At 40.1% G+C, this 23,503-nt stretch overlaps 1 protein-coding gene across 15 annotated transcripts in view; it reads right to left on the bottom strand.

The window, feature by feature from the left end:
- Nucleotides 1-9,096: 9,096 nt before the first annotated feature.
- Nucleotides 9,097-23,503, bottom strand: part of esrrga (estrogen-related receptor gamma a) — a 122,721-nt gene continuing 108,314 nt past the window's right edge. For all 15 annotated transcript variants that reach the window (XM_058399992.1, XM_058399995.1, XM_058399981.1 and 12 more), the window contains 2 exons: nucleotides 14,160-14,429; nucleotides 9,097-10,623 (listed from right to left, as the gene is read on the bottom strand). In XM_058399992.1, the coding sequence (XP_058255975.1) occupies nucleotides 10,379-10,623; nucleotides 14,160-14,429 (515 nt within the window). In that variant the 3' untranslated portion in view covers nucleotides 9,097-10,378. The remainder of the gene's footprint in view (nucleotides 10,624-14,159; nucleotides 14,430-23,503) is intronic.

Raw genomic sequence — 23,503 nt, 5'->3', positions numbered from 1 at the left:
AAGTACCTGTTTAATATTTAATATTCAATTAAATATGTATTGAAATAATTTCTTCGTGGTCATTGCATATTTTTAAACAAATAAAAGAAAAGCCCTTTTTCTGCATTACTTCCATTGGCACAGTCATGTTCCCTAAATGACTGTTTATCATTCTCAACATGAAATTCAGTATAATGAGGTTCAGACCCCCAAACTGCAATGTTTTGATAATGTTGTGTCAGAATGCAGTCTACTATGCAGAAATACAACCTTCTCAACTGACCACAGATCAACGTTTCCCATTAAGTTTAGCTCCTACGTGATGCAGACATGAACATCTTGTTGAGTGACAGCATGACAAATATCTGTCAAAGCTATGATATACCGTTTGAGGTTTATGTAAGAGCATATTAATATCAATGTTCATGAGGACAGTTGCTGCATATCGTTATTTGTGCTTGGCTGACTGCACTAATCTTTGCAGTAGCTGATGTAGCTCAGGTTAGCTGAGGGGTAGCTAGATGGTAATCACTAAAAAGAAAGCAAGAGAGTCAAATAACAAATTGACCTTTAGATTAGGTTAGAAATTAGCAATTGGTTTGGTTCCGATTTGGCAATCTGGTGTAATAAATGTGATGTGGGTCATAATTCTGCAAAATATTGAGCCTGGTTATGGGATTTTGTCTTCAGTTCCTGTTTCTTGTTTAGCATTACTGTGCTAAAAGACTACGAAGAAGTTCACAACTTCTCTACACAAACATATTTGCCCGAGAGACATCCGGGGAGTGAGAGACCTGTGAAAGGCCATTACCACAGTGCAGTGTGGCCCATCAACGAAACCAGACCCTGGAGACACCCACACTGAAGCTGACAAATAAATCAGGAGGATTCTGTGACAATATGCCATCAGGATGATGCTGCACACATTACCACTTTATACATGAGGATAATTTTTATAGATAAGAATACAGATACAGAGATTTAGAAAACAAAACGATAAAAACAAACACACTTGTAATCACTTTTAACAGTCAGATGTGGGTGATCATGTGCCCACTGCAGCCTCAGATCCCTGTTCATGGTTGACCGGAGAGGAACACCATGTGGTCTTCCTCTGCTGAATCACATCTGCCTCATGGTTTGATGTGCCGAGCTTTCTGAGTTGCTTTTCTGTTGAAAACAGTAGTTATTTGAGCTTTCCTATCAGCTCAAACCGTCCCCCATTCTCCTTTGACCTCTCACATCAACAAGGTGTTTCAGCCAACAGAACTGGGTCTCACTGGATGTATTTTGTTTTCCACAACATTCTGTCTAGTGTGAACATTCTATATCAGCGTTTTTCTGAAACATTCAGCCATGTAATAGCCAACACATTTCCCCCATTCTGATGTTTGATATGAGCATTGGCCTGTATTGCATCATTTCATGATTGGCTGATTGGAAAATTGCATTAACGAGCAGAGATATATGTTTCTATTAAAGTGGCCAGTGAGTTTCTGTAAGATCAGTCGAGTTAGAATAAATGGGTGGCATGTTTGCCTCACACCTCTGTGAATGGGGGTTCGATTCTTACCTCAGCCGTTCTTTCTGTGCTTAAGGGGGTTCCTCTGGGTACTCTGGTTTTCTTCCCTAGTCTAAAGGCATGCATTGTAGGCTGATTGACATCTCTAAATTGTATGTGGTGTGTGAGTGTGTGTTTGTGTGTGTGTGTGTGTGTGTGCGTGCATGCGTGTGTGTGCAGGTGATGGGTTGGCACCTCGTCCCCCGCCTTGTGCCCTGAGTCCCCAAGGCTCCAGCCTCCCCTCAACACAAGTGGATGGCTCTAATTTCGAAATAAATAAAACGTGTATTATATCAACAGAACAAATAGAGAGGTTTCGATTACATCTGAAATATAAAATAAGCATGCATGGAGAAGCACTGTATAATTTTTTCCAAAAAATTCACAGACCTTTAAATGTTTTTTTAAAAATGTTTTTGTATGTTGCTTCCTGTCTCTAAAATTCGATTAACCCTTTAAACTCAAAAATGGAAAATGAAATGTATTCAATCTATTTATAAATGTCTTCAATCTATTTATAAATGTATTTATTTATTTATAAATAATAGATTTATTATAAAAAATCTAAAAGTGAAAGAGTTAAAAGAGCCATTACAAATGCCATGGAGCACTTTTAGCATCTCACAAGGTTAATGAGAACAGTCTTCAGTGACTGAAATGCTCAAGTAGCTTTTATTGTATCATAATAATGAATGAATGGTATGAAGATAAAATAAAATAAATGAACTCAGAAGCCGTGAGTAAAACGTATGTGCCGCGCACAACTATTAAAATGGAGGCGGAAAGAAATATCTCAGCGGCTGCGCTACCTTCTTTAAGTGATGTTTTTTTTTTTGAAAAATATTTGCCCGCAGGTCACTGCTCCGTCTTTTAAAGGTTTAAACGTTTTTGCTACAGAACATTAAATATCTCTCAGCATTATAGGCTTTAAAATGTATTAGAAGCAGATGATTTTATGGCGCATGCTATCCTTAGCGTTCCTCTCCAGCCGCTCTGTGAACTGCAGACGTCCAGCATGGCCCGGCGACGGAGTAGCTGCGGTCAGTCATTTTGAGCTTGGGCTGTCAGAATCATGTAAGAGTGTTTGGTTAATATCGCCTGTGGCTTAGACGTGTCGTGTTCCTCTTCCATAGTGCCACCATGCTGAGTTAGTCACTTATGACTAAGTGATGGGACTGTGTGTGTGTGTGTGTGAGAGAGGCCATGTCATCTGTGTAGAGTGTTGTCTTACATCAATGTGTCCGCTCGGCAGCCTGAGGGCTTAGCGGCTGATTACTTTCTGAGTGCACATGCCTCAAACGCTGCATCAAGTTGTCAGGAACTCTTTTCACGTCCGCCATTTCTCTTCCACCCTTTCTGAGACAATAATATTCTAACCGCAGCAGAATGAAGTGTGGCTATGTGAGGTGGCCTGCCAAGACCGAGCAAAAGAAAAAAGAAAGACAGCCTCCACATTCCCTCTCCTCATTTACTTATTTTGTATCGTCTGAATCCTTTCAGCACCTCACTTAAAGAGGTGATATGTAAAATTGATTTCTGCAGTGTCATTTATCAGCTTGGTTCTTTATGTAAAGCCAAGCACAGATTCATACTCTTGCTGATGTGTATAAAATGGTCAGATTTATGCATAGTAGAGGATCCTGGCTAAGGCAGTGTCCAAATCCGTGTCTGTCACTATCAGTTTTTGGTATATGACTATAGCATACAAGTTTGTTTTGTCAAGAGCTGAAATATCTAATAGTACCTGGGTGCATACAGGTTAGTTCTGCCATTTTTGCTTTTTAGTTCAAATAAAATATTGTTGGAAAGAAGAGTCATGATGGAAGAATAACAGTTTTCTCAGGCAAATGATACACTGGAGGGAATAGGTTTATAATAATTGATCTACATCATCTAATATTCTTATTGTTCTTATTATTTTGTCTGTTCATTCTTTATTTGTTTATCTTTTTTATCCAAGGTCGGTTGGGAAATCACTTTATCCTGGCTCAGGGTTGGACCAGGACATCTTCTTATCCTGGCTCAGGGTTGGACCAGGACATTACTTCATCCTGGCTCAGGGTTGGACCAGGATATTACTTTATCCTGGCTCAGGCTTGAACCTGGACATGAGTTTATGCTGATTCAGTTTATGATGGTTCAGGGTTGGACCAAGACATCACTATTTCCTGGTGTAAGGTTGCACCATGACATACACTATCAGTCAAAAGTTTGGACACACCTTCTAATTCCATGGTCTTTCCTGATGTTTATTTCTTTCTACATTGTAAAACTATGCTGAAGGCGGCCGAAATACACAATAATGTCCTTTGAACAGTTGATATTGAGATATGTCTGCTACTGATGCTCTGTAAAGCCTTCATAACGACTCTAATCTGAGGTGCTGTTAATTGGTGATTTCTGAGGCTGGTAACTCTAAATGAACTTCTCCTCTGCAGCAGAGGTAAGTTTTGGTCTTGCTTTACTGGGATGGTCTTCATGTGAGCCAGTTTCATCATGGTGCTTGATGGGTTATGCAAATGCACTTGACAATACTGTTCTTGCAAGAACTATTCCAGAACACCTGACCTTCGTGTCTTAAAATAACAACTGACTGTTTTTTCTCGTCATTACATATGGATTACTTAAGTCCATGTGTGTTATTTCATAATTTTGAAATCTCCAGTATTGTTCTAGAATGTAGAAAATAAATCCCTAAACAAAAAACACTGAATTAAAAGGTGTGTCCAAACTTTTGACTGGTAGTGTAAATGCTCCTGGCTCAGGGTTGGATTAGGACTGTATGCTTAGTCACTTTATCCTGGTTCAGGGTTGGACCAGTACATCACTTTATGCTGGTTCAAGGTTGGACCTAGACATCACTTTATACTGTTTCAAGGTTGTACCAGTACATCACTTTATACTGGTTCAAGGTTGGACCAGTACATCACTTTATACTGTTTCAAGGTTGTACCAGGACATCACTTTATACTGGTTCAAGGTTGGACCAGTACATCACTTTATACTGTTTCAAGGTTGTACCAGGACATCACTTTATGCTGGTTCAAGGTTGGACCTAGACATCACTTTATACTGTTTCAAGGTTGTACCAGGACATCACTTTATACTGGTTCAAGGTTGGACCAGTACATCACTTTATACTGTTTCAAGGTTGTACCAGGACATCACTTTATACTGTTTCAAGGTTGTACCAGGACATCACTTTATACTGTTTCAAGGTTGTACCAGGACATCACTTTATACTGTTTCAAGGTTGGACCAGTACATCACTTTATACTGTTTCAAGGTTGTACCAGGACATCACTTTATGCTGGTTCAAGGTTGGACCTAGACATCACTTTATACTGTTTCAAGGTTGTACCAGGACATCACTTTATACTGGTTCAAGGTTGGACCAGTACATCACTTTATACTGTTTCAAGGTTGTACCAGGACATCACTTTATACTGGTTCAAGGTTGGACCAGTACATCACTTTATACTGTTTCAAGGTTGTACCAGGACATCACTTTATGCTGGTTCAAGGTTGGACCTAGACATCACTTTATACTGTTTCAAGGTTGTACCAGGACATCACTTTATACTGGTTCAAGGTTGGACCAGTACATCACTTTATACTGTTTCAAGGTTGTACCAGGACATCACTTTATGCTGGTTCAAGGTTGGACCTAGACATCACTTTATACTGTTTCAAGGTTGTACCAGGACATCACTTTATGCTGGTTGAAGGTTGGACCTAGACATCACTTTATACTGTTTCAAGGTTGGACCTGGACATCACTTTATGCATTTTAAGGGTTGGATCAGGATCAAGGGTTTGATCACTTTTTCAAGGGTTGAATCACTTTATTCTGGTTGGACCTGGACATCATTTTATGCTGGTTCAGGGTTGGACCTGCCTGGACATTGCTTTATCATATTATCCTTGTCTAAGGTTGGAGTGGATCCATAGTCTAACCATCCATCCATTTTCTGTGCTGCTTATCCTCCACTTGGGTCTGTCTCACACACACACACACACACACCCATCCACACACTACAGATGTTTTCAGAGATGCCAATCATCCTACAGCACATCTTTGGACTGAGGGTAGAAACTGGAATACCTGAAGAAAACCCCCTGAAGCACAAAGATTTTAACCTGATGTGATGACAGGACAGGGCTTACTGAATAGTCTGAGAATGAAAAGGATGTAAATTGTATTCTGTAGCCTAAACAGTGTTCAGATCTCCACCCAAAACACTAAATGAAGAGTTATCTTTTGGATAAAACGTCATCCTATCCTTCCAGTATAACACAATCTTTCCTTATCCTAATACTGTTTTAAGCTTATTTATTATCACTGTGAGATGTTAAAGGCAGGTGTTTTAAAAGAAGGTGTGTCTTTCATAAAGGATAAAGACAGTAAGCGGGTAGCTCCTTTACACCCTTATTGTATTATGCTGCACTTCCAGCAGGCCTATAGATCTTCTTTATTGTATGAAGCCATATTATAGGATTTGTAGTCATTTTTATGTTTATACTCATACCTCTAATAAAATCCAGTATGTGTAACAATATTCGCTTAATGAACTTAGCAAAGACAAATCTATTTAGCTTTTCTAGACTGTACTCTTAGTGTGTACCTCTAGCTCAAGTGTTTCTATTATATTTGCACATAAGTAGAAGGTTTAATTTTATTCGTACCGGCTTTGCATATGGTTTGCATGGCAACATATTTGCTGCCGGCCGCTCATAGGGACCTTTTTTCCTTGACTAACTGTATGTAAATGATGGTTATTTAAAAGTGTGGTGTGATGGGTTAGCAGTCTTAACATACTGTAGGACACCTAGAGAAATCTCTTGGCCTTTCATAGTTTAAAAATGAAAAAGAATACATTTCAATTTCATGTACGGCTTTAACTTGTTCTTTTCTTTTCTTTTTAATTCTGCTAGGAAATGTTGGAAGAAATATCCATAATCCAATTGATTCTTGGTTGTTTTACTGAAATAATAAATAGGTACATTTAACCGACACAAACAAAGAAGAAATGAAGAAAGCAGTCCCAAAAGTCAAAACTGGAAGCATGTTTTAATATTGCTCTACCATTATCCTGAAAGGCATAATTGGAGTTACACATCTGAATTGATCGTAGTTACAGAATCATAGGTCTCTCTTTTTGCATTGAACAATATATACAATGTAAAATAAATACATTTACACAAATGGACAGAATTGTTGGAGCACACTGTATGGTACACGTCACAAAAATATACAAGTAATTGTTTCACTGATGTTCAGCACATCTAGAGCTACAGACATGGTTCTCACTACAGGCTGTTTCAGCAACTCCTGGACTGAAATTGATATCATCTTAGTGATCATATACGTTTTTTTTTATTTATTAAGTCTTTTTTGTTTGTTTGTTTTAAATACCCGCCCTCCCCTCCCCTCCCCTCTCCTCCCATCCCCTCTCCTCCCATCCCATCCCCTCCCCTCCCTCTCCCGGTCCCTTCTTCCTCCAGTTCTTCTTGTTGATTAGTTTTCTTACATTTTGCACTGCTGCAAATTGAAAAATCCTTCAATACATTTCCAGACAAGAATAAATACAACCCATGCCCATAAGGTCCTCTATAATAAAAAATAGCAGTTGTTTGTACATCATCTATTTTTCCCCCTATTATTCTTACATTGCAAAATAGTCCGATAAATACAGCATTTTTGATCTAAGTCAGTTGCAGAGTGTGACTCCTGATTGCCACACATATTGCTTTAAATAAGAAAATATGTTGGAAAAAAAAATGTATTGTTGTTGGTAATTTACACTTTGATTTCTCTACTCTAATATGTTTGAGAGCAAATAGAGCCTTCTTTTAATGATCTAAGTGAACCTTGGGACTACAGCGTTCAAAGTTACGCAGTAAAGTATCGCTAAAAGGAGTTGCAATTATTGGAAGAATCTATATTTTTGCGTGAATGCTTCGTGTAACAAAAGGAAATACTCAGGACTCAGTGCACCTCAGGATTTAACGGTGAGTCTTGAAGTGGGTCAGTTGTTGTCTTGGATTTATAGAGAGGGACAGCTGATCCCATATCAGCTCCTAGAATGCACCCAGGCCCAGGACTGCTTGCTGTAACATCTGTGTGACTTTTTATTTAAAAAATAATAATAAATAAATAAAATGAAAGCTCAGCTTCAATCACTTAAAAAGATCATGTCATCATGTTTGCGTTGGTGTTCCATACCACAGTCATAAAGAAAGACAACATGTAACTGATGAGAGGAAAGAAAACTCACAAAGGAAGAAACCGCACCATTCTGTCATGAACTGTGTATTCAAAAAAAAGAAAGAAGTGCCAACATCTGATCAACAGCAGGAACCCTCCAGTTTTTGACCATCCAACGTTTAGCCGTGATTAATGTCCAGAAAAAAAAATTACACTCTCCAAAGCACAGTCTAAAAATGATTTTTGTATAGCTTATGACATTATTATACAGTATTTAAAGAACACAGAAGGGAGGAAAAAAAACACGAATAAAACCCTTATCCCTGTTTTATTCCAAGAATGTTTTTTTTTTTTTAAGTCCTTTTTCTCTTCCTTTTTTATTTAGCACACAAAGTTGAAGCACGAGTGTTAGAAACTGGATCCTACACCAAAAACAAATAACATTTCTTTCCTTTGCAGCCTCAAGGATTTAAAGATAATATTACAAGAGTTGCTCAGCATGGAAGGCCTTATATACAGCAGCGTGTTTTTTTTAAAAAAAAAGAGAGAGAGAGAGAGAGAGAGAGAGAGAGAAATAATAATAATAATAATATAATAATAATAATAAAAAAAATCCACTACCATTTTGAAATACTCAAAAGCATTTTTTTTTTCATTTTAACCTAAGATATACAGTGTTAGTCTACAGGAAAGTAGTTAGATAAAATGATCCCTTTTTTTTTAATTATATGTTGCTCCTTCCTTTAAATAACTGTTAATCACTTATACATCAGTATAGATTACATTGATCATGAAACTGTTGATCTAGCGGTAACTTCACAAGAGTCCTTTATGCCAGAAAGTTATTTGAAACCCATCATCCATGCCATGTCTCCTGAGGATTCATTCATACATCCAGTAGTGTCTCTGTTTCTACCCTGTCTTAAAAAAAAAAATAAAACAAAAATGGACACACGAAAAAAGATGAGAAGAATACAACCATATCATCGCATGGAGCAGGAAAAAAAAAAAGTAGAGCAGACATGGAACACGTAGAAGCTGAACTTTTTTTTTTTGCTTTTTTTTTTTCATTTTGTTCCAATAAAATGTTTCGGGTTAGTTTTATAATCTTAATTTACAATATACAATGTTTGAAGAATATTCAGGGAAAAAAAAAATACCCCCATTGACCTACTAATACTGACATATTTAGGATGGTGATGGTGAAGTGGATAGCTTGCGTAAGTACTTAAATAAACTGGCGTACTGAAGATTACATGGTGATCATCGTCGCCCTGTTTTGGCAAAAGAACCACGTGAAATTAGAGCTACACTGATGTTTGTCCTAAGTGCTAATATACTGCTTTGATTTAAAAAAAAAAATTATATCAGTAAAAGTAAGCTTGGTGGTAATCTTAAATGCAGATATTGTTGTGTTGAGTTAATGTTCATGGTCCTTTCGGCCACCGTATCGGTCAGATATCATACTGTATCAACCACAGAAAGGAAAGTTAAAGCTGCAAGGAATCTCGGGCATGAACAGAAATTGCATAAATTTACACTCCTTTTTAAAACCTCTATTGCTTAGAGAAGATAGCAAGCATTCTCTCCCGACTCGTAACAGCTACCGAAAAGTGTTAGAGTTGGTAGAAAAAAATAAAAATAAAAATGATCAACATGTGATCAAATGCAAGTATGACGTCCATATACTACATACTATATTTACACCCTTCAGTATAAACGCACTGAGATAAAGCACAGTAAAATATCAATAAATAAATTAGGCTGTCCACTACAGTACCTCTGTTTTGTATTGCATGAGAGACTAATGCTCAGGAATATTCCCTGAAAAGAGAAATGGTGAAATCATTACAAGTTGTTTGGAAGACTCGAAAGGAAAGAAAAAGGGAATCAAGCCCCGGGTGACTGCTTGTGGTGTAAATGTTAAAATATTAGGAGCAGCTTCTTTAGAAAAAAAAGAAAAAAAGAAGAAGAAGCCAGAAATAAACCAACCAACCAACAAACAAACAAAATCTCTGTTTGGCGAATGCGCTGTTAAACTGCTCGTGTGAGGTCAGGTGGTAACACTACTGCCTGCTGTCAGGTCGTGGCCGTGTGAAAGAGGGACTATCGGACGTGGGTTCGGGACGTTACAGTTTCATTGGCATCCCACTCAGTGGAACTCCTTCCTTTGGCAGGGTTTTGTCATTCTTAGATCCAGGTTCCTTTTTATTTTTTTAGGTGAAAATCAACAAAATGTTCTTTCGAAAGCTCGAAAAACTGCACTGGTTTTCAGAGAAGAAGAAGAAGAAGAAGAAGAAGAAGAAGAAGAAGTCAAAAGCTGGTTCGAACAAAGTCCTGCTGCTAAATAGTCTTTTTTCTTTTTTCAGAAGTCTTGTCCTATCCAAGATGATTTTTAGTTTTTCCTCAACAGCCACGTTATTTGTTTCTTTTATGCATCTAGCATAATGTCAAGAGTTTGGATTATCGTTAAGGTTTTGTTAAGTTGTTGTTATTAGATACCGTTGTTGAGAAAAGTTTCACGGTATATCAGTCATCGCCTGCCCAGTGTAGTGTAGTGAGAGCGCTAGTAGTGTGTAGGCCCAGGCCGCTCCGTCATGACAGAACCGCTCTAGGCGACGGTGACCGAGCTAGACCTTAGCCTCGAGCAGCTCCAGGAAGAGTTTGTGCATGGGCACCTTGCCGTCCTGTTTGATGCTGTAGAAGTGCTGCACGGCTTTAGTGGACGTCTGGCGCAGCAGCGGCAGCGTCATAAGCAGCTTTCCGGCACGGCGCGGGTCCTCAGCGTGCTGGCTGCTCTCGTAGTCCTGCAGCGCCTCGTGCAGCACATCCTGCAACTTCTGCACCGCCTCCACATCCTCTATGTGCATGGAGTCTAACCGGCAAAGAAAACACACACATACTTTGTTATTTAATGTTTTCAATATCAGACAGATTTCTAGATCGGCCTCAGAGTAAATAAATGGAACAGTTACTGAATCTTATTTTAGTCACAATATCATGAGATCAGATAATCAGATTAGATCTAATTCAAATGAAATCAATTTTAGCATGCCAATAAAAAAAATGAGTTAATGCAGATAGCTTGTGAAATTTAAGTACAAGAAACAAGCAAAGGATCACTGCTTAAAAAAAAAATAAAAGTGAGGAAAAAGGGATTGACTTGTCCTTTCTGCCAGACTGGAGCTCATTCTACAGTGATTAAATGCACACTGGAGTATTAAGCAGCGAGGTTGCGCTCGGCGCATGTTTACAAGGCTCTCTGTGGGCCTGATGAATGGCACACGCGGCAGGAACGACACTTGGAAGCAAGCTGATACGAAGCATGAGCCCGAACAAGAGGAGACAATGAGACGCCTATTCAGGCGTCAATCCCTCCGCATGACTGGCATTGTCGAAGAGGAATGTCAGACAGGGAGTCCATTTGCATATTTGCTTGTTAGCAAGGCACGCACGCATACCGGAGCACCTCTACGACGGTAACAAGACGCGTAGAACGAAACGCTCTTTGCTATAACGTCCTCAAGGGCTTGTACTCTATTGAAAACACTGAGCTGAGGGTTCTGCCAAATAGTTGGCATACAGAATGCTAGTTGAATTTTTAATACTTTTTCATACTGGAGGAAAAAAAAAGCCTTTCCAGCAGCCACATGGGTAAAGATGCTTTAAAGGACCGCCAAATCCAAAACAACGTCCTGAAGCCTGCGATATTGTGCGTTGCCACGTGAGCCATAAGCCATTCTCTAGGGACTACATGTCAGAACGCACAAGTCTTTAGCCAAGTTATTACAATCCGCACCTCACTCCGAATCGATACCTACATGCTAAATAATAACTGTAGGGTCAAATATTGATGAGGCACAAATCATGTACGAGAGTCCCTCTGAGCTTTCACTGTTAGTAGTTTTTAAGAGCTGTAAGGGTTTGTACAGTCTGTCTGCTTCAGCTAATGGCTCAATATCCCAAGCCTTCTGTGTCAGGACGCCCGATCCGAGCCCATCTAGAATTCAGACAGCAAGGTCTCGTCCATCAGTCACATGAGCTTTGGCCATCTGAAAAAAGTGACCCGTGACGAGAGCGAAATCCCTGCCAGGAAAATGCTTAACTGCACCTTTCCACCAAGCCTGCCATGACGGCAGTGCCATCAATCTAAGCATCAGTCGAGATGTCAGACAGCTTACACCATCCAGGGAAACGTATATATCATCGTCCAGGCTTGAGAAGGAAGATCTTCCTGTTTAGAGGCTTTGAGATGAATGGTGTTAGCAAAGCCAAGGGGACTTATTTACACTTGTGCAATCCACATTTAATATGGTGAGGTGCCGCGATAATGACATAGTGAAAGTAATAAGCTAAGAGAAGAAAAACGTTTCCACTGTTGTAGAAGTAAAGCTAATAATAAATTAATGAAGAAATTAGCTTTGTTTAAAATTTGAAAACAGTACTGGAGAGATAATTTTCCCCTCCAGAAATGCCATAAAACTCCTGTGTCCTCTTTAAAAAAAAATTACAATTTTTGTCTAAGAAAAAAAATTCCAAATCAGCATTATGGATGCTTTTCCTGGGGGTGGAGTTTGAGAGGCACAATATGGCAACCTCGGTAAGCATAAGTGAGAGGAAGAGAAAAGGTGCAGAGGGAAAAAGAGAGGCCAAAAAATGACCGTAAGCACAATGATTAGAAACGTTTATGAAGTTCAATCAAATGGTTATTTGTTACAGATTACTTGAACAGCAAGCAGAACTGATTTGGACATGAATCGCAGGCTATGATTCAAACTGATGCTGCCAGCAGGAACTAACACATGACTAGAGGAACATGTCAAGCTCAGAGAGCAGAGGAATGGTGCAAGTCCATCTAAATAAATCTGCACATCACTCTAGCCTCTTTTGCTCGCCCTCCAACAAAACAAAACATTCGCCACCCCATCAGTCTCTAGGCACACGGTCATTGACGAGAGGGATGAACTGTTAATTACAAAATCAATTAAAAAAGAATTTCTCCAGAGCCGCGCACCCTCTCCTTCTGGAGGGCAGCAGGGGCCGCGAGTGTCCAGCGGGCCGAGCTGTTGTCTGCGAGCGAGAGCAAGAGCAATCTGCTTTTTCATTTTTCAGCATGGCCAGACCCAGCCGGAGATTGATCGTCACATATGGCCTCCGAAAACAAACTGTCAATACCTTGAACGCTGGAGAATTTGAACAAATAGCTGCCCTCCTATTCAAGCCGCTCGCTGCATCCCATTTAACAGATTTCATCGACAGTTTCCTTCTTGTAATTAAAGGGGGGAGGGGAGATGAAAAAACACCACGGCCAGCGACCAAGATAAAGTTCAAAGATGGGGTCAGAAGAAAGGAGCCGCTGGGGCAGGAGGGCCGCAACATCTGAGCGGGTTATTGACATGCAGGTGCACCACTGATGGGCTCCTTGTTTAAGAGGTATTTGAAGATGGACTTATGCTAATGAGGGGGAAAGGGACATGCCTTCAAACAAAGAGAGAGAGAGAGAGAGGTGGCATCTGAGAGCTCTCTGCACTTATTCTGTATTGGAATAATGCGATGGATCTGTGACTAATAATACTACAGAAGAAAAAGACATCAATTGTCAGGGAGTTTAAGCCACTTTCTGCCGACTCTCCTAATGAAAGGATGACAGATTTCGATAACTGTGCTGAATGTGGCACAATTCTAACAGTAAGCATTCACTCACTGGCCACTTTATTAGGTATACTTAAAGGCTCAATTATGCCTTTTACCTTTCAGCCTAATCAGCCAGTTGTGTAGCAGTAGCACACAGCATAAAGACATGTCAAAAGATTCAGTTCATGCTTACATTAAACTTCAGAATTGGGGAGAAGCATCACAGTGACATGGTCTTGTCTAGGTTTGTGTATGTCTAAAACTGCTGATCTTCTGGGATTTTCACTCCCAACACTCTTACACAGCTTACAAAGAATGGTGAGAAAAGCAAAAAAAAAAAAAAAAGCATCCAGTGAGAGACAGTTCTGTGAGCAGGGACATCTCATTGATGAGAAAGATAAAGAAAGAACAAGTTTGGGACTGGTTCCAGTTGATATATACCACACTTGCAACCTCAGTTTTACAAAGGAGGTAAGCAGAAAAGCATGTTATATGTGAATGAGGTACACCTGCGGTCAGACACTACATAAGTGAAAATTGGAAAAATGGCCTAATTTCAGTTATCATTGTCTCACCATTCTTCTCCTCACTCCTATCATCAAGATGTTTGTCCCTGAACTGCTGCTCATTCGCCCTTTTCTGGCTGATTGGAATTTGCATAAAGGAGGAGATCTACGTGCATTCCAAATAGAGTGACCAATTCTGTATGGTATACAGATTCTGTATAAACAAACCAAAATGATGACTTCTATTACTAGTCTAAATGCAGCGGCTCACCTGAATTTGCAAGCGCTATAGCCTTCAAAGTCACAAACTCCTCTTTCTCCAGCTTCATGGTCTTGTATTTCTTCACCAGTTGCAGGATGGCATTGTTCAGGTCCAGCAGGCCGGCCAGCTTGGACTGGTCCTCGTCCATGATGTAGTCCTCAGCGTATACCAGCTTGTCCTCAAATGACAGTGACCGGTAGACCACACGCAGGATCAGGATCTCCATCCATGCACTCTGCAGCAGACTCATCTGATCAGCCAGTGACAGCGTGGAGAAGCCTGCACAAGACACACACAACCACAAGTTTCAACACTGGACGTCTACTTCACACTGAACCACAAAGAAATATGAAGCGTTTCCTAAAGATGGGTTTAATTTGAGATGCTGGTGTATTTTTTGTAAAGGAGCGGGACAGCATCAGTAAGAGGTAGTGCGGGATATAGACACTAGTCTTTTATCTTCTATTATCTGCTTGAGTGAAATCTGAATTTATCATAGGATTAACTTCTCAAAATCATGAGAAGGTGATACTTATGTGAAAGTACACCTGCTCTTGGTTTCACATGATGTCAGAACAACAGCATTCTTAACGTATACACCTGCAAAATCGTCACTTCCTGTCTCACTGACGTCATGCCACCTTATCTGAGTAATTGAGAAACATACCTGGTGATAATTTACATGAAAAAAGATTTCAATGATTCAAATCGATTCAGATGAATTATCCACGAAAATGACATGTGAATCATTTCATGACTTGTCCTTTCATGAGTTGAAAGCATTTTTATTCAAATCAATTCGAGTGAATCATTTATTAAAGTGACACATGAATCATTTCATGACTTGTCATTTCTTGAGTTGAAATCTTTATGATGTAATCATTCATCAAAATGGCACAGGACTCCTTTCATGACTTCATGACAACATTATGATTCAAATAGATTCAAATGAGTCATTCATTAAAATGACACGTGAATCACTTTTTTATGATTTGTTATTTGATTAGTTGATAACATTTAGACTACATTAAGTTTGTGAGTACCGTGGGACTCGGAGTGAGTGCATTGGCATTCTAAAGTTGTGATCAGGAGAAAGGACTGCAGAAGGATGGCGCAAACAAAGAACGGAGGGAGGGCGGAGAGGCGCCCGGGACGAGGCTCGGCTCTTGTCTCGCTCTGTGCAGCAGGCCAGGGGGCATCCTGCGGGAGGGAACTCCTTATCTCCCCAAACATGCAGCATGGATCAATTCTTCCCATCACAGAAGCTGAAAGACTAATTGCTTGCCTCAAACTCCCTTCTCTTTCCTGCTCACCTCATTCATATCACTTACTCTCTCTCCCTCTCCTTCTTTCTCTCTCTCTATCTTCTCTTCTCTTCCTTTTTTCACCACATCTTTTCTATTCCTTTTTCTCTAAAAAAAAACTTTGAAACAGACTTAAAGAAGCAAACAGCATGATAGCAGGAAGGGAGATAGAAATGGACAGCAGATGAGCGAGAGCAGGACCTGATATAGTGGCATGAACAGTAACACAAGCACTGATAGGTGACTCCTGATCTCTCTGATGTGTTAACTTACAGAAGAGAATATGAGGTGAAGGAAGTACATGGCGTAAGCTGATCTGTGGGCAGGAAATGCTTAGCTTGAGATAAAAAATGTCTCTCTTTGAACTTGCTCATGTTTTTAGCCTATTATGTTTTTAATCAAGTGCTAATTTATTAGCCAAACTGTTACAATATCTGATCTTGTTAGGACTGTGCTGAGCAGTTGGTGTACTTCCTGGCCTGCTGGTGGACGCTGAGTGCCAGTTGGCAGCCACGTCCAACACTACTTAATAAAAATAATCATAAGACATTACGGACGTTTTTTTTTTCAGGGAAGGCTTCAATGGAAGGAGCTGCATTCTTGTAAATGAAGACGTCACAGACGGACTGAAAATAACAAACCAAACAAACCCGCCATCCTTCTTTGTAAGATCTCTCTCTCTTTGGCTCTCTCTTTTTTTAAACTATCTTAAAAATCTTATCGAAAACAATAATATATTACCACGAGAATGACCATGTTTAGGTAGCAAACAAAAGAGGACAATTCAAAGCTGAGACAGTGCAGGGGTGAGTTGCACAGCTAGAAAAGCCAAGCTGGGGGTGGGAGAGGACAGCAGTGGCAGATGGACAGAGCCCGTAGCCTGGAGCTCCCCGTGTGCCATATCATAGCCCTCCCTCCCAGTCACTGCTGTTAGTAAATAATTAGATTTACACGTTCCCTGATCTCCAACACATCTCCCCACAGAATAATTAAAAGCTGGATGATTATTTTATTGAGTGGAAGAAGGCACCCCCCCCAACACCCATCCCCTCCTCCCCCCTCCCCTCTCCTTCCTATCCCACCTTTAGTGAGGTCCATCAACGATTTTATCGGGGGGCCGGTCCCTGCTTTTACGGTTGTCATGCCAGCACAGGCATCCAATTTTTCTTATCTCCCTGATTAATACAAATGCAGTTTAGGAACGCATTAATTAACAGATACAAATCTGCGTTCTCATGGCCAGATCGATAGCGCGAAGAGAAGAGAGGCATCAATGTGAATTTACTGCCAAAGACGGAAGAGGTTTCTATATTGACATTTACGTTGGAGGCTAAACTTTAAAGTTGCGTTCTATGGTCCTTTCTTCTCGGCTGTCTTTCTTTTTTTCAATCTGTTAATTCATTTCACAAAAGAGGCATGCGATAACAGTGATAGTGGCTCGCCTTTAAAAGGGAGGGCCGTGCTGGGAAGATCATTAAAGAGCTGAATTAAATACCAGCGTGGCAATCTGGACAGCAGTAAACGTCTTCAGACGCTTCCTCTATGACTATCGGTAATGCAGGTGACTCCGAGACAGAGTAATGTGCCAAATCTTTTAGAATATTTGGATTTATCAGAATGATTTGTCGTAATAATCAAGGTTATATTCCTTAAAAGGCAAATTTAGCAGTTATTCTTTGGATGCATTTTTTTCCAGGCTCAAAGTAGTCAGGTCTATCCGGACGACACTTATCCGAGATACAGCATCTGCAGAGATACCACCCCCACACTCCACCCAACCCTTCCTACACCCTAAAGATGGGACACACCAGAAGCCCCTCTACAATCTTTCAAGAAAAATATGAATTATTCCATGGCATGGGAAAAGGGAAAAGCTTGAGCATTTGGAACATGGAAGAATATATCTGATTGTCTAGCGTTTGTGAAATCAGCAGTGGCTTTTCAGGAGGACTGAGCGTCAGGGTGTATGTGTGCGTGGCATGTTGCAGGATGACAGAAAGAGGCTGTGATGCAGCCAAGCGAAGTTAACCCCTACCGGGCACGAGAGCTCAGCGACAGAGTTTGCCAAATCTCTTCTGACTGCACATTCACACCGCTGAGAAGGCCTTTCAGCGTGCAGGTACACACACACACACACACACACTTTGCATCACCTCCTCCTTGCTTTCTCAATGAGCAGACAGTGATGTGATAGTCTTTATGATAGAGGCCATGGTGTCTGTTTATAAGATGCGTCCTGCTCTTACTGTCACATAATGTGTCAAAACAACAGCATTCTTACACACACTCGCACTTCCTGTCTGATACACTGACATTGCCAGCTTATCCGAGTGATTGAGAAACATAACTGATAATAATTTACATGACAAAAAATGATTCAAATAGATTCAAATGAATCATTCTTTAAAATGACAATCATTTCATGACTTGTCATTTCATTAGTTGCTCATTTTTTTTTTTAGCACAAAAACAACCCGAGTCACTTCATGAGTTGATAACATTTTGATTCCAATAAATTCAAATGAATCGTTCATTAAAACAACCCGAGTCACTTCATGAGTTGATAACATTTTGATTCCAATAAATTCAAATGAATCATTCATTAAAATGACACATGAATCGTTTCATGACTTGTTATTTCATAAGGTGATAACATTTTGATTCAAATAGATTCAAATGAATCATTCATCAAAATGACACATGAATCATTGCATATAAAGTCTTCCTAAATAAATGCAGGATCATTATTTTGCATTTTGTGAAAGTGCAAAAGAAGAAGGCAGATTTTTATAACTATGATGATGTTGTACCACAATATGAGCACAAGATATAAACAGATTTCCTGGCTCAAATCAAGTGACACACACACACACACACACACACACGCAACATCTGTCATCTTAACTAAATAAAGACTAGTATCATAGGAATTGATTAAATAATAAAGCTTAATTGCGATTAGAAAACTTGAGGAAAAAAGTGTTCGCTTCACACCACTTGGGAAGCAGAGAAACAAACAAAAATTATTTTTCTTTTCCATGTGTGTTAAGCGGATTAACCATTAAAGCCTACTCACCATTCATCCTGTGCGTGTGTGTAGCGTGTGTATTTATAACCCCTAGACACTAAGCCTCTTCTCATGTCCGTTAACGTGGCTTGCTGCTAGCATACCCATACACAACACGTCCTCGCTTCAGTCACCCGCACGGCAAATATTGAGCTACTGAAAACGTGCGCAAAACAAAACCAACATGAAAAGGCAAACAAACGAGTGCGAGTGTGTGCATATGTGTGTATGTAAACACAAGTCTCTCAGGTCTTTAGTCTGGGGAAGTGATGACGAGAGCTGCTTGCACACTTGCACACACACACAGTCCTACAAAACCCAAAATAACAACCTTTAATTTCTACAAATAGGACGAAGAAAAAAAACCCCAAAACAAATATACTATATTTTCTTAAAAACATGTGTTTAACACACACAATTACATCAACACACAAGTAAACTTTTCACTCTTTTAGCTGCAGTTTTTTGTAAAAAAAAACAAAACAAAATAAAACCACAAAGCAAAATGAAATGAAAATAAAGCAAAAACAAAACAACATGACAAGACAAGACAAAGCTAAGCTAAAATAAAAAAAAATAAAATAATACACAAGAGTACAAGAGCAAAGCAAAATTACAACAAAACTTCAAGACAAAACAAGATAAAGCAAAAATATTACAAAACAAAACAAAGCCTGGTTTCTTGGTGGGGACCAGCCAAATGTCCTTGTCTATTCTTTGGTCAATTGGTCCCCATCAAGATATAAAAATATGGTCACACACACACACACCATAACCATGCTTTTGCTTCTTTTACTTTGTAATCTGACTGCTTTTCCCTCAGGCCTTTCATTTTTTTTTTTTACACAATAAATTATGTTTATGCTTCTGCTTCTGTCACAAACGCTTTGTTACATTCAAGCCATAAAGAGATTTCCACTCTGACATTTCATAACTGACTAAACTGCAGTTGACCCCGTTCAACCGCACGGTTCGGTTACAAAACACCGGCAAGAGGGAAAAAAAAAAAAGCATTCAATTTGCTAGATCTTGATATGTTCAGCCGAAGCCGAAGCTGAAGCTGTTAACGTCTTCCTATGGCATGTCGGATATCTTGTTTGTGCATTTTTTTTGCCCCCCCCCCTCCTTTCTCTCGTGCAGGATTTGGCGATGCCCTGGGGAAGGGGGGATGCTGCCTTGTCGGCTAATCACAAAGTGTGTGCAAAGCCGCTTGATTCTAATGCACCTAATTAGCAATCGGCAGCCTCTTAATTGCATACATTAAGGGCCGATCGGTGGTGCAGATTAATTCAAAATACTCAGGCAGCTGGTTAAGATGCCGCGGATTACTGTACGGACCGTGCTTTTCCACTTAATTAGATATGAAAACGAAGCGGCCGGTATACAGTGCGGCAGGGCAGCGGGAGAGGAGAAGCTCCCTGGACTATAATAAAGTGACCGCATGAGAGACACTCTCACAGATGGAGTGACATTAACAACCGGGATGGGAAGCCATTTCAAACAATGAAATATCAATATTTACATTTTAATTACCCAGCTTCCAGTGCTCTCGCTCTCTCTCTGGCTCTCCGTCGAGTGGCTCCATCGTGACCACTTGGCGAGGGGGCTCAGAGGAGACGCGAGGGTTAGGTGGCACTAGATGGAATGCAGTCTGACATTTGATTTCCAAATGCTTTTCAGAGATTTCGAAACATTTTTCCCCCGGAAGCTTAACGCTGAAACGAGGAGTCAATAACGATCCTAGAATCTGATTAGTCAAATTTCTAGTGATTAAAATCTCTCTCTCTCTCTCTCTCTCTCTCTATAAATATATATATATATATATATATATATATATATATATATATATACGACTGATGTTTGACTGATGTCTGATGTTTCCTCCTGATTCTGTCTTCAGGAAAATAAAGATCCATTTTCATTCCTTGTACTTCCTTTTCACAAATGACCACAGCTTTAGAGTGTTTTTAGCACAGGGTTTGTGTTGTGCTTCCCCCACCCTACTGTACACCTATTTTCGTCATACTTTCACTGATGCTAATACACAAACTGTTCCAAATATAATATTAGTAAAATATTGACTGTAATCACCACACATTACAGATACATTTGTGGAGTTCCTTATGCTAATGTAGGTCTACTAGGGTAAAATGGGATCACTTGGAAATTTCCTTGTTTTCCAGTTATGCACCAGGCCTCCCAATCCTTCTGTTCTGGTTGGGACCAATTTGTGCTGTTCTATGAAGAGAGTAGTTCACAGTGTGGTAAGGCCGTTTTGAGCCTGTTAACAAACTCCTGATGCTTCAGATACTAAACTATCCTAAAGAAGGATCTTGCTTCATTAATCAGTACAACAGTTTTCAGCTGAAAAAGGGTTTCTAATAATCAGTTAGCCTTATAAAATAATTAACTTGGTTTAGCAAACATAACAGAGGACTGATGGTTGCTGATAATGAGCCTCTGTGTGACAAAAAACAGATTCATTTTATGTATTTGAAATGGACAAAAATGTTTTTTTGGAAAACAAGGAAGCAATCCAAAACTTTTGAACGACAGCGTATATCTTTCACACAAAATAGCTGGAATAACTGGAGCAGGAGAAACTTGGAGTTTTTTTTATTATTATTATTTCATAATAACTGCAAAAAAAATTGCTTCTTCATCAGCCTTTAATTTCATAGCTGAGGTTTACCATCATTTCAAACATGATCACTACATGAACTACACCATTTACTTTCTCTCTGTTTTTCTCTCTCTCTCTCACACACACACACAAACACACACACACACCTGTAAACAACAAACACTCCTCTGTGAGCACTGGGCCTTTTAATAGAATGTCATCAGAGAAGAGCCTGTGCTTAAAGCATGCTCTTAATGTTTCTGAGATGAGACGCGACTCCCCATTCCATGGCAATGAGCACCTTTTAATTTCTGCAAAAGGCACGGCTGAAAATCTTAATTAATTGTTTCATACTGCTTCAGGGTCATTATGCAATGCAATAAAGGCCATGTAATTATGAAATTTTACAGCCATTACCGAGGCTGATAGCTCGTATTTCATCATCAGGCGGGCCCGATGGCTTTCCAGGCGCACGATCACGCGTGATGGACTACGCGCAGATCCATCAGGGCCCAAACAATAAGCCAGGCCAGGCCTGCTGTAATAGCTACCCACAGATGAAGCGACAGATAAAGATAAACTATAAATCCAACAGCATGGATGCTAACATGGGCCTGTGAGGGGGTAGAAGCTGCAGCGGTGTGTATGACTCTCTCTCTCTCTTTTGCTCTCTCTCTCTTTTGCTCTCTCTCTCTCTTTCTCTCTCTCTCTCTCTCTCTCTCTCTCTATCTCTGTATACTGTACATCTCTAGCTGCCTGAATGCAGTATGCTATTTTTCTAAAAAAAAAAAATAAAGCAAACTTTTTTGTGAGCTTTTGTTTGTTGATTGTATAAGGTAAGGCTGGAAATATAGTCACCATAAGGAACAAATTTCTAGTTCAGGAAAGACGGAATTGCATGAAAGCTGATATCACGGTTCATGCAGGAGTTGCAAAAGATGCAGAGGGAAAAAAAGGGGACAAAAATATTCTGGATGCAGGTTTGCTAGACAGAACGGCTCCTTGTCCTCTTCTCTTCTCTCCTCTTACTGGAGGAAGTCCAATAAAAGAGGCAGAAAGTGAGAGAAAGAGATAGAGAGAGAGAGAGAGAGAGAGGGTAGGGGGGCAGAAAGTGAGAGAGAGGCAGAGAGAGAGAGATTTTCAAGCCATTTTAAGTGTGTATATAATATTTAATATCACACCTTGTATATTTGATGGTATATTTCTATCTTTCTAATAGAATAAGTCTCTGTAATAATCGGGAAGATTTGTATGATTAGACCGCATGAGTATTATTGTTATTATTATTATTATTAATAGTGCTATAGAATGCTACAGGATGCTCTGCTTGGTCTTGTTCGCTCGCGTCACAGTGTGCAGAGTGCCGGGTGTCACGCACTAAAAGATGTCCAATCATTTTATTCATAAGCAACACAGTAGGTCCCATTCGCACATGGCCTTGCTGCCAGAGCCCCGACCACATCGATAATAATTTACATCTCGATTAAGCTCATCCTTCCTGTGACTTGCCGTGTCAGGAAAGGCCTGTTTAACCCACCTCTGCCTCACACACTCTTCACACACACACACACACACACACAGTTGTAATTCCTCAGTACGGCCCGACAGCTCGAATCCAATCCCATTTTCTTGCCTGCTTAGTGTCTGATGGAGAGGATCCCTCCCTCTGAACTGTTATTTTGGGGTGGGGGCCATTTCAGGGCCCGTCGGCGTGAACTTTGCATGAACCTCTGGAAAAATAATGTCATGTGATGACAAGCCTGTTCTACCTTCCAGTAAATTTGCTGTAGGAGATGGGAGCCGGGCAGCAGGAAAGAGAAAGAGAAAGGGAAAGAGAAGGGAGGGGTGTGTGTGTGTGTGTGCGTGTGTGTGTGTGAGGATGAGTTGAAATGGAGTTTGGTTTTGCGTAATTACATCCATCTATCTTTATATTCCAGCAGCATATCGCAAATTGAAAATACCAAAAAATTGACTGCTGGTCCGGATAGTTAATGATTGGCGGCAACGAGGCCGTGATTTATTGGTTACTTACTGACGTGACACATTTGCATCTTATTAGATGGAGATTACTAGGAGGCCCTCTCAGATTGCGCGATGATGCGGCCTCCTTTTTTTTTTTCACAAAGCGCCTGATGGATTGATTTGATTTGCAAATGTAATCAAACTAATAAGAGGGAAAATACGAGCAATAATGCCTTGTTTTTTCAACTAGCAATCACAAAGGCCCGCCCCTGTTTCGCCACGATGCGGGAGCGCTGCGGCATTTTAGTTTGGGGGCCACAGAAAGGTGAAAAGTTTAGGGGAATGCGCTTCCTGTCAAATCTACACTCGCAGGGGCGGTGTGGGACGGTGTTAGAGC

Source organism: Hemibagrus wyckioides, linkage group LG09 (genome assembly GCF_019097595.1).
Source record: "Hemibagrus wyckioides isolate EC202008001 linkage group LG09, SWU_Hwy_1.0, whole genome shotgun sequence".
Lineage (NCBI taxonomy): Eukaryota > Metazoa > Chordata > Actinopteri > Siluriformes > Bagridae > Hemibagrus > Hemibagrus wyckioides.
The sequence above is the reverse complement of the archived record's forward strand: the minus strand, read 5'-3'. Positions and strand labels throughout refer to the sequence as shown.